Source organism: Phaethon lepturus, unplaced genomic scaffold (assembly GCF_000687285.1).
Source record: "Phaethon lepturus isolate BGI_N335 unplaced genomic scaffold, ASM68728v1 scaffold3258, whole genome shotgun sequence".
Lineage (NCBI taxonomy): Eukaryota > Metazoa > Chordata > Aves > Phaethontiformes > Phaethontidae > Phaethon > Phaethon lepturus.
Genome location: NW_010555320.1, coordinates 2,116 through 19,827, shown reverse-complemented (window position 1 = coordinate 19,827; position 17,712 = coordinate 2,116). Strand labels below are relative to the sequence as shown.

General features: G+C 37.5%; 1 protein-coding gene across 2 annotated transcripts in view; it reads right to left on the bottom strand.

Annotated features, from left to right (window-relative positions):
• Positions 1–387: 387 nt before the first annotated feature.
• The window catches only part of AP1AR (adaptor-related protein complex 1 associated regulatory protein), a 19,297-nt gene continuing 1,972 nt past the window's right edge, over positions 388–17,712 (bottom strand). The window contains exons 2-10 of one of the 2 annotated variants that reach the window (XM_010292104.1): positions 14,144–14,192; positions 12,499–12,525; positions 11,633–11,658; positions 10,624–10,720; positions 9,675–9,773; positions 6,426–6,487; positions 5,201–5,274; positions 4,156–4,284; positions 388–822 (exon numbers count right to left, since the gene is read on the bottom strand). In XM_010292104.1, the coding sequence (XP_010290406.1) occupies positions 557–822; positions 4,156–4,284; positions 5,201–5,274; positions 6,426–6,487; positions 9,675–9,773; positions 10,624–10,720; positions 11,633–11,658; positions 12,499–12,525; positions 14,144–14,192 (829 nt within the window). In that variant the 3' untranslated portion in view covers positions 388–556. The remainder of the gene's footprint in view (positions 823–4,155; positions 4,285–5,200; positions 5,275–6,425; positions 6,488–9,674; positions 9,774–10,623; positions 10,721–11,632; positions 11,659–12,498; positions 12,526–14,143; positions 14,193–17,712) is intronic. The other variant, XM_010292103.1, reaches the window with a different exon arrangement.

Genomic DNA, 17,712 nt, shown 5'->3' with positions numbered 1-17,712 from the left:
ACAGAAGGCTAGGAAGACTAAAAGCTAGACAGGGAAAAACTGCAATTTACCACATCTGAAACTCATTTTGCAGCTGGCTAAGTACACCCTCTAAGTAGCTAAAGAACAAGTCAAAAAGCACATATTGGAAATAAAATAAATTTAAAATTATTTTTCTATATTCAAGTATTAGATAAATTACGTAAGACTGTTTCCGAGATGTTAGGCCAATGATGAATTTTAAAAACAAAATCAGTAGAAACATCATCCAGAAAAAAAGGCTAGTTAAAATATAGATATGTCAAGCTATGAAGCTTAAGTTAGTGCAGATAATTTTATATTAAATCCCAATATCCAGAAATATACACAATAGAATTATCGCGGTTTTCATAAAAGTTTAGAAGGTAGATGATAAAATTGCACTTAATTCTGAATTAATTCAGATAGCAAGTCATTCCCATTCCTTGCCGACTAATTTGTACGAAAAAGGGAACCACGTTAGAAAAGAGCAAATTGGTTTTCTACATTCTATTTCACTTTCCAACATTTGGTCATAAGCAAGGGCCACGCAGTTCCACTACCTGTCTTGATGATCAGACTCAGATATCCTTACATCTGATACAGACAAATCTAATACAGGATTTACAAATCCAGCGTATTCTGAATTGCCATTGTCATCCATTTCAGCACTAACAAAGTCATTCTCCCACTCCAAGCCATTAGAATCGTCAGAGGCCGAAGCTGGATTACTCCCCGTCTTCTTGCTATTAAATTTCAATGCTGCCCGGAGTATATCTTCTTCTGTTCTGGAACGTTCTCTCATTGGAATCATTCTGTTCATGCCTGCAATTTAAGACAAATTTATGAGAAAGATATCATTTTGAAGGAAGTGCCTTAAACATTTATGTTAGAGCATTAGAAGAGATTACAAGAATGCTTTAGAGATTCAGGCTCTGGTAATTTCACTCCTGAGCATCACCGTTTTGTTTCTGGTGGTGGGTGTTCATGTGAAATCCATAGTTTACAGTCAGTTTTGGCTGTAATACTCCTGTTACTGAAAAATCATCACATGAAACATTTTAAACAGCAGCTAAAATTTAGATAGATATTGGATGTTTTTGTCTAGGAAAAGTCTTGAGTTTGTCTGAAAAGGCACATTTAATTTCACACCAGATAAGGCAAAACATTGGTCAGAAAACTGCACAAAGACATCAGAGATGCTTTTTGTCAGTAATTACTGACTGTCTCATGGTGTATCAAAACCCTCCCACAGCACTGGAAAGGAAAAAGGGGAGGATTTACGATACTCTTCTAACTTACTGGACCCCTCGTACATTCTTAAATAAATTTCCCTTTTAAATGTGAAGTAACTAGCTAACTAATTGATTATAATTAAAAAGTTACATACTGGAAGTAAAACACACAACTTTTGGTGGATGGAGGAAGCCACAGGAAAAAAAACAAATATCTAAGAGGTAAATGTTTCCCTTCATCAGACTCAAATGATAGATTTTTCTGTTAATGTTTCACAGGTCTTTCAAAATGTAACTATGTTCAACTTCATTATTCCTTTGGTACCAATGGCTCATTGAAGCTATCATCCACCTCAAGATACACTGCCAAAAATACCAATACAACATTAGTACTACAAGTTCCTTGTGTGTTGTCTGTACCTGACCCCAACGAATGAAAACAGAATCACTATATCAAGAAAATCTGGATTTAATCCAGGACAGTTACCATTTCCATTTTCTCCTCACAGCCTTTTTCTTTCTGTAAAATACTCTTTATAAAAAACTGTAACATTGCAGGGCACAAGCTATGCATCTGCTGTGCTCAGACAGCTCCAATCCACAATCCCATTTCAGTACTACCAGTACATAACAACTATGATTCTGTAATTAAACGCTACCATTAGTAGTACATAACCATGCCTAGTTCAGGATCTTGGCAGTTCCTGTTAAGAACCTCCTAATTGGGCAACTTTTTAGTCAAGCAGCATCATCTTTTAGTTACTACTCTTAGTTGTTGGGTTTTTTAAAACGCTAATACCCTTTTCAAAACACTGGTTCTTCTGGACTTTGTACTCAGCCCCCATACAACTTGATTCACTAATAATAAAAATGTGTGACTAGACCTTAAATTAATATCCCAGACCACTACACCCACACACATGCTCTTACGTCCCCACCGTAGATTTTTGACAGCACACACAGTAACGAAACCTCTTACTCTGAGCAAGCAGTCAACCCCTTCAGGGAGATGGTTTTAGTGTGCTTAAGTTGGGGCAGTTCTACCGCGAATGGTTAAAAACTACTCAGAGTCCTCGCAATATTGACTAGGACTTCTTTCAAATGACCACATAATCACAAGCCATCTTCCATAGGTGTCTCACCATCTCTTCTGCTCAGGAACCGAGGTTGCATGGGAGAACAGATGCTCTACCATCACAATGACCAACTCAAACATTATTCCCCTTTGTATAGCACAGGCTAGCAGGAATCAGAACGGGAAGTACGCAGTAATTATGTTCTCTGCAGTTTTTAGCACTTCCCAGCACTTACTATTTAGTTACCTCAAAACCAGATGAATAATTACAGTTAAGTCAACGTGAAAGTGGTAAGAGAACAATAAATAGCAAACATCACAGACTGTTAATTCTCTACTCAGAATTAATTTCCCAATTACAAGGATAATACAATCCCGAATACAAGCTGAAAGTGGGTTGTGGCAACGTAGGTGTTGGTTTCTTTTCCCAACTAACTAATGATAGGACGAGAGGAAATGGCCTCAAGTTGCGCCAGGGGAGGTTTAGATTGGATATTAGGAAAAATTTCTTCACCAAGGGGGTGGTCAAGCATTGGAACAGGCTGCCCAGGGAGGTGGTGGAGTCACCATCTCTGTGAGTGTTCAAAAAAAAGTGTGGACGTGGCGCTTCAGGACATGGTTTAGGGAACATGGTGGCGTTGGGTTAATGGTTGGACTTGATGATCTTGAAGGTCCTTTCCAACTTAGTGATTCTGTGAATGCAACAAGACCCTCAACCACGCCAATGAACAAGATAATTTCGCATACGGGTATGCTTGGTAAAGACTGAATCTTGCTCTCATCTGGTTTTCAATAGTTATTTAGAAATATGTTACATTAAACTAGGACATGAGAGGGGCGACAACTCAATCTGCAGAAAGCAAAGAATGCTGTTTTCCCATTTCTTAAGGACAGCATAGACTACAGAGTTCCCAGAACACTGGTTCTGCAGCGGTGCTAGTGATTCTCAAAGTAAAATCCAGTGTACTTCAGCATGCATGATCCTGCCCTAGCTGCAGTTCCTATAGAATGCTAACAGCTCTTGCACACACTAGCTATAAAAAAAGATGCTAGGTATTTCTAGGGAAATCTGTGAAAGTCAAAGTCTTTCAAAACACGTTTCTCAACTAGATGCTTTAGTGCTCTTGACAGTGCTGAACATTTAAACTACACACAGACTGTCAAAAAGCCCAGTCTATTAAAGCAAAAAAAAATTCTGCTATGCATTGGCTAAAATAACTCCTAGCTTATTTTTGGCAAGCTTCGAGAGCCACGGTCTCAAGATTTTGGATTAACTCTGAAACAAAGACAAGAGCTTTTGCAGATTTACTACACAGAACAGAAAGGATTTTTAACAAAGAGCAGCAACAATTAGGACAGTTGGATAGGTCTGCATTCCAGGTGAGTATCTAAGTTTCCAGCAGAAGTTACAATAAGAGTAATAAGGGTTTAATGAAACAATGCTTCTCCAAATACTTCAGCGAGAGACTCCTGTCCAACTTCCACATTTTAAAACAAGGACAAGCTGTTCCGTCTGCTACTGTCTCACAAGAGGGCAGCATTTCTTTACCATTAGTTTTATTGTGCGTTTACAAGTCCGTTCCACAAAATGCAGGAAAAGACATTTACTGAAGGATCCAAAGAAGTTAATTCCTTTACTGGACAGATAACTACATTTATCAAAATAAGCAATCTTCTAGGTAAAAATAATTTACAGTTTAATCATTACATACTTGACAGAAGTTCCATCAGAATTAAGTTTTAAATCACATTCCCTTTTGAAAACAACAAATTTACAATAACATAGTTTAAACTGTCAGAATTTTTAACTTGCAAGTACAGAATGAAACTGAATGGCAGACTAAATACCTTCTTCATCTTCCCACTCTAAATCTAATGAAGTGCTGTCATCATTTCCACTCGTCGATTTTGTTTTGGTCATTAAGTCACAACTGCTCTCTGTGTTGGGTGTCAGCACTGTAGCATCGGATGAAAGTCCTATATAGAAAAAAGTATTTTTAATTGATAAATGTACTTGAATTTGAGGTTCAGTATGCAAAAGTAAACTTTCAAAGAAAGTTTTTATTGTGCTATTTGAGGCCTTCAAACCTCTGAAACATTTGAAAAAGCACTCCATCACTTCAAAGAGTATACAGTAGCTTTTTAATAGTCAACATCACTAAGATATTACAAGAGGATATCTAGCAATACTATCTAATTAGAACTATAGAAGAATTTAGTAAGCTGTAAGCTGGAATTGTGTGAAGACTTGAAAAGAAAAAAAATTAAAACCCCCCAAAAAAACAAAAGCCAACCCACCCCCAAAAAAACCCCAAACTACAGGCAGTGTTTCCCAAAAATTACCATCAGTCCTCCAACTTCTTAGTGACTATCACGTACTGTCATCAAAACTTATGGATATAAGTTCATAAAATTGTTTTCCTCTGAATTGTTAGTGGAATTTTTAAATATAGGCAGCCAAATCCTCTTGCTCTTAATGAGAAAAAAATAAACCATTATTATGATTCTAATTATTCTGCTGAGATATGGTTTAAAAAAAAAAAAAGCTATACACACACTGCATTGATGTTGCTTCCACAAAAATAGGTGGAAAGCCTTAATAAAATAAAATCCATGCACAGGACTTGTTTGCTTACAGAACTTGCTTTTGAGAACTGGAATGGCTGCAGCACAAGTTGTATATGCTATGTTTTTCAAACACTTGAAGCATCAGGGATTAGAGCGGAAAGGAATTCTCTTTCAGGTTTTTTTATACAGAATATGTATACACGTTTTATACAGTGTGTGTACAAAAATAGAAATAAATTATGCTTAACTAGAAACAGGAAAAGCACTCTGGGCTCCTCAGAGTCACTTAACATTTCGAGACATGCATAAGAAAAGGAAGACTTACTACTACTTCGAAAAGCTTCATACTGGAATTTTGTATTTTTTAAGAAAGAATCAAAATCTTCCTCTGCCACAGAGCTGTAAGAACAACGCATGTATTGGTTTTAGCTGTATAAACCTTTATGGATGCCATAAAAGAGACGTTAACCCACATGCCTCCCAGTTCCACACTACAAAGCGCTTAACCTTTAACTAAAATCTTTATAAAATGATCTACAAAATGCCTTTCCATTCCTACTCATCCTATCCTCTCCCAGTCTCAGCTTCTGCTCCATTTTTAGTAGTATTTTCAGTTAAAAATTAATTAACTTCTGTCACAGAACTCTTCCCCTCTCGTCCTTCGCCATTTTAGATAATGCCTCCTTAATTTTCAATTCCTTTTTTAACTAGTGAAAAATCTAACTAAAAACCTAACTTTTTTAACTAGTGAAATCCTGCTACTGCAGTCTTTTGTTTCTAAAATCTGCCCAGTTCCCACTCCTGCCATAAAACCTCAGCTTTCACAACTCCTTTTCTAACTGTACTTCCCTAATCCAGAATCCCTCCTATCCCCCTTCTCTTCCATTCCAACATAGGTGTTTGATTTTAGAGCTTTTTCTAAACTCAAATACCCTTCCCCAGTAAATATCGTTGGGGCTTTTTTTATGGGTTTTTTTTTTATTTTTTCCCTTAACACTGAACAGAGCTGGTGAGAGTGAAGAGAAATAAATGAAAAATGTTGATGAATAAACAGGCAGACTATATAAACCCTTCGATTCCCCATTTGATTAGTGTGTATTTTTACTGGGCATTTCAAAGAGGGTTCCAAATAGTAAAAATATTTTTATATTGGCTGAAATTTTACATATAAACACCTTTTTAATATAAAATACTACATTTTCTATGTGCATATATAAAAATGTATATCATATTAGTAGCTGGGAGCACGTTCCATTTTCTACACACCAGTCTAATAACTACAGTGAAAACCAGAATGAATGCAATCTACCCTCTGCTTTTGCAGATTAATGGTACCCAGTTTGCATTCAGTAACTATTCAGTGTGAATAAAAGAATGACGAATGAAAACAAATCTGACCCAGAAATGCTGCGTATGTTAAGGTTTGAAAAACATGTGGAGTTTTGGTTTGTTTGGGGTTTGTTTTTTTTTTTTTTGTGAAGGGGAGATGAGGAACAGGAGTAAAAAGAGTCACGATTCTCAATTATCATTAATTAAGTTTTATATCTTACCTCTGATAGTCTCCATTATTAACTGCATGCGCTCTCTGTGTTATCCTTTGCTGTCTACGTTGCTATCGAAAGAAGTAAATTGTTGAAAAGGCTGAATGCAATCACTCAGAGTAACATACTCAATACACTAAGCATTCTCTTAACTGTGCCATTAGAAGGAGCACTGTCCTGGTCCTTGGAGCAGTCTAAGTATAACTCGGGAAAAGACTGACTTTCGTTCACATAAAGATCAAATTTTATGATGCTGAAGGGACCGTTACATGCAAGTGGTGCTGTTTTTAATCTGAGAAATCTCTCCATTGAAAAGAAGGTCGCTTTAGTGAATAGAGCTCTCAACATTGTAACCTATTTCATGCACCAAAAAAAGTAAAGAAAAGCATCTGTTTGTCTACACGTGAACACCCCCTCAGTCGTGACTGCATCTGTCCTCTTCTCTATTGTCTTCTCTTCTTAAGCCATGGCTATTTTCAATGCACAACTAACACCTGGGTTACGTTTGGCTTGTGTTGCTCCGTGCGCAAACAACAGTCAGCCTACCATTTCGAAAGAATTATTTCCTACATGTCCTTCTATCCCTGCACAAAGCAATACCGCCATCTCCTCCAGTTGCCTGTGTCAGCACTAAGTGCTTCATTTATATTAATAAGAGCTTGCTTGCCTTGCGGGGCCAAACGTTTTAATGCCTCTACACTCCTAAGGTAGAAAGCCTTCATGGTATCATTAGCTAAAAACAGAATGAAACATGCAAGACCCAAGCCATACATGCATTTATTTTGTAGTTACAAGAGGAACAACAGATGTCATGGAAAAGGAGGGTTCTGCTTAAGTTTTAGCATTTCAAAGTTGTCTAAAGCTACTCTTCCCTGCCCTGAAAAAATGAGAGTAAAAAAACTGGGCCCATCAACTATGTGGTTACAGGTAAATCAGTTATGAAGCTGTAATTGTTCACCAATCATGACAAAGACTAAGATAAAAATGTACGAGCTTGTTTTATAAACAAGTCTGATGTGTCTAGCTACTGTATTTTCGGGGGGGGGGGGGTCATCTATTAGCAGCCTTAATGGATCTGTCCCTGCACAAGAAAAGCGGGGTAAATAAACCAGAATTTTTAATGTCAACTTTGAGTTCATCTAAGAATTGCTCTTTGCTGGGTAAATAGTCATGCAAGAGAACTGCATTGGATCAGCTGGTATTTTTCAATCCCAAGATGATGATGGCTTCATTTCTTGGCACACTCTCTATCTTGGGTATTTAAATGAGAATCCGAATAAGCAGATTAAAACCAGTAAGAAAATGAAAGGTCTAGAGGAAGTAGAAATATAACATAACAGTAGTTACAGGTGAGAAAACTGAAGTAGGCAGGGAGGAGACGACAGGAGTTTGTTAGAACATAGTTAACAAGTCTGTAAAAATCAATTACTGACATTTGCAACAATTTTCTTTGAAGATTCACATACTTATGTAATATCAGATTTAAATTATCTACCCCCTTTGCCAGGTCACATCCAAATATCTAGCACTGTAAGTTCCAGGATACACACATAGTAAAATTCTCCACTGTTACAAACCCTGCCATTTAGCAGGGCAACATCAGCAAGCCAAGTTAGTTTTAACTGGATGCCATTCTTGAATCAAAAAGCCATTTTCTCATTTAGAAGACTTCTGCCCACAAACAGCAAAGAGACAATTATGTATTCAAAAATGGCTTCTAGTTTATTTAGAAAGGTTAAATGCTTGATGCATATCTACACAAAAACACTTCCTTAGAAATCCTTATGGGGCTTGGGGGGGTTGTTTGTGAAGGAGGTAAGTGGTACTAATTTTATGAGAGGAGGAAAGTAAAACCTCTGTAATGCATTCTATCTTTGTCCCTGACTAAAACGAAGTGCATATTAAAAATACTGAAAGACAAGAAAAACAGCATTTCTGGCACAGAACCTCAACAAAAATAGTTAAAGCTATAAAACAATCTACTTTTGCTGACTTGATACAGACTAGAAGTGTTAAAAAAAAAAAAGGAAAAGGCATGCAAAAAAAAGTCAGACAGAATTAACCCTCCCACACCAAATGACAAAAGGATGGAAAGAGAAATGTGAAATGAGACCTATACTTGGCAACATAAATATTAGATGAAGACCCAGTCATCACTATCAGTCTGGAAATAAGAGTTTTCCACTCACTCCCTTCTGAACATAGACAATACACTAGGGTTAAACATCTCCCCTACACCTAGTATAGACTTGAGACTTTTTCCACGAATCTAAGTCTGAACTTTTGAAAATTTACTTCCAACTGAACACATATCTAGCAGACTGTTTTCCTTGAACATGCTACAGCTGCAGCCATACACATTAAAAATGAACAGAGAGTGAAAAGTGAAAATGTTCTAACACACACATTTATGGCAACCTGAAATTTGTGTAAGAACACAGACTTTAATAGCTTATTAAGGTGGCAAAAATATTAAATACACTGATAATATCAAACTTTTTGAACCGCAACGTGAAAACCATCAGTAATAAATGCTGTCCGGACACAGAACAGCATCTGTTTTCAAAAAAGCAGGGAAAGCATAACGTGGCATTTGTTTTGCTTGACCAAGCTCCAAAAGCATGGACACCAGACATCTGAAAGTAGGCACAGATATATTAAATAAAGACTACCATTAAGGCATTGCTGCATTTTGGCTACTACACACACAAATCACAAAATGATAAAACAACTGAGGTTGCAAGGGACCTCAGGAGGTCATCTGGTCGAACCTCCTGCTCAAGCAGGGCCAATCGTAAATTCAGATGACTCAGAAACACGTATCCTCATGTTAACACAAACCACAGAGATAAGTAAGTGCACAAACATATAAAGTGCATTTTACAAGTCTAAATGGTGTCATAGCATGTGCTTAATTTCAGAGGTTTTTTTACTAGAAAGCCACCACAGATCACTTCACATTAAAGATCAGTAACTTCAATATGTAACGTAAGAAGTCTGTTAAGCTAACTGTAGATTAAAATCATACATCTCTCATTCAAAATCTATGCCCAGCAACATAAGCTGTTTCAAACAATTCTGATCATTTTCGGCTGTTCCAGTCAGCTGTACTTTCAAATCGTGTATTTCTTTCTCTACTGGAATGTAGAAGCCAAAGCCATTTCCTCATTATGTTTCCTGAGATTTAAAGGATATTAGGAAAGTCTGCATACATAGAAACAGAAGCTCTGATATATATTGGGGTCTTTTTCCCCTCACCTCCAAGAGCTTTTTCTGCTTTGCTGCCCTGGCTGCTTCACGTTGTGCAGCATATAAAGCCTCCTCTTCTATTCTTAACTTCTCCTCTTGTAAGGCTAACTGTATATAAACAAAATAGTAATGGTTAACAAAAGCAGAACCTGTCTATCTTCCTATGAATAAATTTGTAAGTTCAATAAAACAAAAGAAGAGCTACTAGAAAATAAAAATAAAATAAAATAGACCATAGCTAAAACATTTTCCTTCATTAACTGAATCTAACAGCTTCCCACCACCAAACATCCTAAGAAATTTAGATAACTGAGCGTTACCCTATTGAATAAACATAATTACTAGTGAATTGCTGTAAATGCATATTGCATTTCATTATGAACTGCACAGTGAGAGACTTAAATCTTTTCAGTTGCATATTTCATTAGTACGTCATTAAAAATAATTCTCAATTTCTACATCGTATTCCACATCATACTCCATTAATTGCTGCAACACACTAAAACAAAATGACAAATTACGGGTTTTTTTCCTGAAGAAAAAGCTCTGGAAAAAAAACAGCACAAGAAACAATGAATCAAATGTACTCCCCATTTTGCCTTTCAGAAAAAACAAACAAACAAAAAAAAACAAAAACAAAAAAACAACAAAATTAAACAACCCAAGCAATTAAAAAAATTCAAATTTAACACAAGTCCGTGAGAGCCAGCCTATTCATTCAATTTTTCAGCTAGAAGCCTAGGAGCCTATTAAAAAAAAGCAGTCTCTGATGCAAATGCAGCATCAAAAGTGCAGCAATCTCTTTGCTTATCTTGTAGACTAAAAAAAAAAAATTTAACTGATGAACAAAACCCAATTGTTTCATTCATGCAAATGGAATCTCCTTGTGTTCGTGGCTGACCTTAACTACTTGAAAACAAAAACTATCCATGCCATACTACCCATCGTAACCGCTTACCTCTGACTGAAGTTTCATATCGACGACTCTCTGCTTTTCAGCTATGGAGTCATAATGTCTGTCCTTTAAGTCAGCAATTTCTTCCTCAGTCAGAGGTCTAAAAGCATGGGAGAAACACAGACAGACTCCATCTATTATTTACACACAACAAGCCTAGGTTGCACTTAAACGTATCCATATAGTGTTTCTCGACTGGTGCTTCAGCGCCAATTCAACAGGCTGTGCTTCTGGCCTGCTCCTCCTACAAACAGAGTTCCAAAGTCCCAGTTTACCCAGGACAGTGCTGTCCCTCCTTACTCTTACAAAGCATTTTTTCTATCTTCATAGAAAGCATATTTTCAAAACACTGTTTGCTAACTGAACTACTGAAATACAAGGGTTAATATCACTGCAGGATAAATCTCACTTTTTTCCTTACTTGTTTTGGTCCTCTAATTGTAAATTGTTCCACTTTCATCTGTTGCCTGCGTTACGTCTACTTCTACGCATCTAACATTCAAGACCATAAAAGCATTATAATAATTATAATGTTTGCTACATCGCTTCTTTGCGATCATTGACAGGGAACAACATTTTGGGAACTATCAAACTTAAGTAAGACAAAATGTCTAGAACTTAATAACCAAACGATATACTTCGGGGCCTTCATATGTTTCCTACAGAGCAGACCTCTAAGTTCCTACTGCTTACATAAATACTAGTGTGCTCACCACAGATTCACCTAATTGTAGCACTAACAACCGTGTAACATTAAATGCAGACCCTGGGAAGAAGAATAAAGATTCTCTTTGCAACATACTGTTTTAACTGTCTTGTACAGTTTTTGCATGACGCATTATCATCTAAACTGTTTTGACGTGGTTAACCCTTCAGTTTAGTTTGATGTGTATTCTTTCCACACATCTGACAACTAAAAAGACAGAAAGGGTTTTGACAGGAACTGTGAAAAATTTAATAGTCACAGTGGTAGAGCAGAGTGAAGGAGAGGTCCTGAATCTCAAAGTCTTACCTGTGACTGCTTCCTGGGCTTTCCCCCTGTTCAGAAAACAGAACAAAGTCTGAGTTTTTGAGAATCCCATCAATCAATCAATTTCCAGATGGAAAAAAAAAACACGTGAAACTATAGTTTCTCCCATAGATTGATTTTACAAGAGGGGTGGGAAGGGGCAGGAAATCCCCTCTTTTCACTTGGAACGTTAAAAAAAAAAAAGTATCTTGTTATGCAATCAACTGAAGTGGCTAAGTAAAACAAATAAGTACTCCACCTGAAAAAAAAATTCCAGTGGTGTGTTTCAGGAACAAAACTATTAGTCCTCTTGTTTTTAAATACAGGGCAGGGTATTTAAAATGCGATGTGTGTCCCACCCATTATCAAGCTGTATTAAATTTGTAAGAGTGAAGTTTTAAGGCCAACTTCAGTTTTCCTCCAGCACTGTTCAGCCAGTTTACCCATAACTGTAAAGTCAGAGCACTCCCAAAACTCTCCTTAGCAAACAACCCATGTCCATTTATGTTCTCAAATAGAGAGCATTTGCTGAGTCTTATAGAAGAGTTATACCAGGAGCAAGTTCTCCTTCACATCGTCCCCCCTCACCTTTCCCCCTCCCCTCGTTTTTCTTCTTTTTGCCTTCCTAATGTCCATAGTGCTCTCTTCCTCAAAGGGTTACTTCCCATACTCCCCCCATACCTGTCTTCTCTTAGGTCTTCATCTCTCCCAAAGTGTTAAATATTCATTCCTAGAGCAAGCAAAACTCAAAGGAAAAAAACCTGCAATTTAAGTCTACAACATAGCATAAAGTGAGAAGATGATCCAGATCTGGGAACCATTTTTAAAGGCTGTACTAGGACGTTTAACATTACGATCCAGGCACCTACCTCATCACTTTCCACTAGGTTCTCAAACTGCAGAGAAAAAGCAGTAAAATACAACAAGTCACTAAACACATACAGCAAATATGATTACATATTTAAACACTACTCCAATGACAACAATGGGACTGTAACATCATTTATGAAAGCTCCTACTTCCAGAGAAGGTATTACTTTTAGAGTAGGACCTATCTTCTTACCAACGTTTCTTTTCTTAAACATTACAGTCTCCTAAAAGGAGAAGAGTCTTAAAATTAAGATAACATTCATGTATTGCACGACAGCTTATGTTAGGGCCCTGATAAAAATGAAATCTCATTAGCTCATAAGAGTGCTAATAATTCTGTGCATCTGAAGCGTTATAATAAAAACAGTGGAAGGAACGGTACAGCTCTGACATACACCAAAGCACCCACTCAATTTAAAAATGCAGAAGGTGTAAGGGGTATAGCGCATGTAACCCCTACTTTGCATGGCAACTGCGATGCTTATCAAAAAGCATTTGAAGATGTACTTAATTTACAGAAAACAAGAGTTACTTTCTACCCAGAATTCTAAAAGCAAAGCAGCAACAACAGCCCATCCTCCCAGCTTTGCACTTCAGAAACTAAAGGTCAATAAAGGCAACATAATGCTTAATGTTAGGAAGCCCAAAAAAAAAGCCCAAACCAGGCAAGAATACACAAAGCACTCTCAGCTGCATAAACTCATCCAGCTGAAGTTCAACTATCCCATGGAAACAACGCAAATGGAAATTCTCCATATTATTTTCAGTACGGTCATCTTACACGTGGGCAATACATCAAACATGGAGGTCAGTACCTACAGCAGGACTCCTTATTGACCTGCGTACTGACTAACTGCTGTAAGCACAATGGGAATAACAATTTGGGAGGAGGACAGAAGCTTCTTTTCCCTATCGTATTTCTGCTGCAGGAACACTCTCTCACAACTGGAAGTTGTGCGCCGAAACAGATTTCCCCCACCGTACACGTCTGCCCCCTTTCTTCAAAGCCAAAGCAGTGATTACAGCTATTAATGTTATTCTCAGTAATGGGGGCAATCTGAAAGGTCTAGGACTTTTAGACCATAAGGAACACTCAGAAAAAGTAAACCAGGTTATTCTGAGAATCTCAGCTTGTACAAGTTAACCTTACAGTACCCTTGGCAAAAAGTGGTGATACTCGGTGGCCGAGAAAGGACCTCTGTAGTGAACAAACTGGACTACAAATGCAACTATAAAGTAACCTCATCAGATTCCAGTTTTTTTGTAAAATCAGATTCATGATCCTGCTATCTAGAACTGAGTATCCTGCACTTATACAAGCAGAAAAGAAAAATCACTCCCAACACAGCAGCGATGTAAGATGCGATAGGCAGACTTTAGAATGCTCTGGTGCCAAGTATCAGATCACAGCAGATACTTCTCTGCTTTCCAAGTGATAGATTGAAGTGAGATGATCTATTAATGTTCTGAGGTGCTATAAGAACCACTAACTTGCCATCCAGTGCAGCATCAATTTTGTCCGGAATAACCCAAAATATTTCAGTGTACATAAACTGCAGAAAGTGTAAAAGGCATTACCAGAATTCAGCTTTTTCCACTTTTTTTTTCTTTAAAAAAAAAATCACTAGAAATTTATGCACTCACCTCTATAGTGAAGTGTTCTCCTGTTGAACATGTTCTGAAATACTTTGATCTGGAAAAATAAGTCTATGGTTACACTACAGAATGGTCTTCAATTCACAGCAGAAGGAAAACAAGCCTGATAAATTTAAATAGCTTTTGAAACACGTTAAGTAAGTATAAAATAAACATTAAAAATCTTCACGTATTACATTAACTTGTTAACCTGCACTCTGCATTGCTACGAGACCAGGGAGAGGCACCGGCACGTAAATATCTTCTATAGAACTAGAGAAAAGACAAACACCCTCAAGTGAAAAGAAGTCACTTATCAGGATGCTGGACTTGACATTTACAGATATTTAGCATGTTCTGCAACATCTTTACTACATTTTTCTCAAAAAACATTATTGCAGGCAATTTCTGAAAACACTGTTGCTCATCACGGCACTTAACTCTTTACTACCATAGCATCTTTTACAACATCAGTGTTAAACCAATACATTTTATTTTGACAGTTTGACACAGCTAGAAGGTTGAACCTCAGAGAAAAATGTCTACAAAGAGGTCAAGACAATACTTTTCAACTGCAAAAAATTATTCACAGTCTGTAATTTTATATAGGGAATCAGTCTCCTCCTTGATCATTTCACTGTCTTAACACTGTCCTCTATGAAAAACAATACACTATTAAGTTACCTGAATACATTTTTATCTACTTAAAGAGGTTTGGCTATCATCCAAAAGAACATTCAAATGTACACCAGTGCTTCAGTACAACATCCATTCCAGCAAACTCTTAAAAACCAGAGTTTCCAGTTGCAAATGCTGACTGATAACCAGGAATAAATCCACAGCCTCAGGCATTTCTATACTTACACAAAAGATCGTTCTGTACTTGTAACCAACACCTACTTCTACTATGCTAAAAGCAACACACCAGCCAAAGCCTGAATTATTTTAATCATATCATATTTAATCTCCGTCATATTCTTCTTCGGAAGCCAGTTAGAGTACGTCTCCCCTGGCAACTTGTTGCGCAACCCACTACACTGCAGAGTCCTGGTCGACCTTTCCTTCCGTACAGCAGCGCACCTCGCCGCATACAGCTGCCACTGAAGAGCTGCGTCCAGTGGACTCATCGCTGTGAAACCAGCGGTGAAAGGCCGCTCGAACTCACGCGCTACATCGCAAGTACAATGGGGACACGTGGCATGAACGCTTCAAGTAATTTCACTGCTGCCCCTCTGTGTAACCTCTTGGTGTGCTGGAGCCAATGCCATTAACAATCTCATTTAATTAATTTGTTACAGGAAATGGTTTCAGGACTATCTGTGTTGTTAACAAAAGCATGATTCCAGTTTACAGCATCAAGCACTAAATAAATTGCGCTCAACTTTTACAAACACACGAACCACAGTCAGAGTAGTTGCAAGAACTGAACAGCGAACCTATAGAAAACTAAGACAATGCAGGGCAAGCTTACTAAATGTAATTACAAATAGCCTAACAGCAATGACACTTCAAGAAAGTTCCACTCTTTCTGCTACTTCCTGAGCAGGGACTTAATAACAGAAGACCTAATTCCGTGCCAGAGTTTGAGCCCTTAAATCCCAGAGGAATGATGGAAGATTGAGGTCATTAGGGACAGAAATGGAAGACCCACCTACTTCACCCCCACACAGAACAACTTCAATGGAAATAAATTACAGCTTTTATTATTCTGCTTTAAGCTCTATTGTTTCATTATTTTCTAAAACAGACTCGAGAAACATTTAGGTTTGATAGGTACTAGCGAAAAAAGTTCAGCTAATAGGTCACAGGACCCAGACAGTCTGTCAGATCAATCCTGAAAGAGCTAAAGCTATTTAAGATACTAACTTTTCAGCACTCCATACATACATATGCTTTATCCTCCTTTTATGCAAAGTCATGTTAAGATCTCTTATTAAAAACAAAAAACCCAACCAACCTATACAGCTTATGTGTGCGGGAAAACAAGTCACTAAAAATGAACATTTCATCTATTAAAACCAGGGCATGAGTTAAAATTACTTTTTCCACACTAGTGAGGAGAAGGATTGTTACCCTTTTGCCACATGATAATCCCTTCCAAATTAACCAAACAACCTACAGACAAATTATATTTATTCTTCTCTCTCTTCCATCCCCCTCCCTTCTTTGATACACTCCTCTAGAAGTAAAGAGGAATATTTATGGTCAAATACAGTGACAAATTAGCTATGACCTGCTTTTTAATTATGGCTGCAACCTGTAGTACTTTGAGCAAAACTATTTCAGCTGAAACATAAGGAGACTCCCTAAAAAAAAAAAAAAACCTACCAAAGGGAAGTTTGTATTTTTACAGAAAGTTAAACTTATACTACACTAAAGGAGGTTTTGGTGTTTCATTTCTCTCTACATGTGCTCACCATGAACTCCAAAAGCATTGCAGCAATTCATACATAAATTTCCAAGATTTTAAACACAATTCCAAGCAAACGCAACTTATAATCTTGCAGGACTTTGAAACGCTTGTTAAAACCTGTATACTTAATTATTTAATTCAGAGTTTATTTCTCACAGTCAAGTCTTGGAGCATCTAAGAAAAACTAAGCACTGGTCGGGGAGGGTAGGGATTATCTGAGTCATTAATCACAATTAATTTGATAAACTACATTATGCTCTTCCAGAAGTAGCCAAATCTGCAAAAACTGGTAGCAATCTAACTTGCAAGCTCGTAATTTATAAGACACATTTTACGGTTTTGTTTTTAATACAATTCCCTACCCCTCCCACCAGACAGTGGAAGGAAAATACGTAAACTGCTCAACACTCCAGTACTGTTCTGGAAACTACCAGCACAGCCAGAAAACGAAGATGATCTGAGACGTATGCCAGCTACCTGCAAGAAGTAGCGCTGATGATCTTTTTTTTTTCATAAACTGATCACTGCATGTGATATTCCAGGGTCAGGTTTCAAAAGAAAATCCAAACAGGTGCAGCCCCTTCAGCTGGAAAAGTCTGTTTTCGGGACTGTCGTTTCATTTTTCCCTACAGGCTATGTAACACCTGAAGTACCTAACAGTTTAACACTAAAACAGCAGACAGCTTTATTGCACTGGTAAGGACAGTCTGATGTTCAGAGTAAGAGAAGCAATACACATACGTATGAGTAGCTAAGCAATCACAGCAAACAAACTTCTCCTTTGAGAGTATCCTCACACAAATTTCTTCATTAATTCCCTGCCATTTAGGAGAATGGCATTTCTCATAATTCTGTGCATCGGCAGTCATATTTGCCATTCTAAAACCCAAGCAAGCAGTAAGCCAGCAGTTACGTGAGAGGCACCGAAACACACACACAAGCGAGTAAGCCAGTAACTTTAGCAACAGCCTGCTGAAAACCCGTTGGAGACTATGAAACGGTGCAGCAGGAAGCCGACAAACACACACCAAAACCAAGTACGAGAACAGATGACATTGCAAACGCCAATTAATATGCAAAAGGCTAACAATGTATTGCAAACATACAGGAAAAAAAGAATACGAGGGGGCAAAAAACCCACAAATATAGGTAACAGTCACTTTAG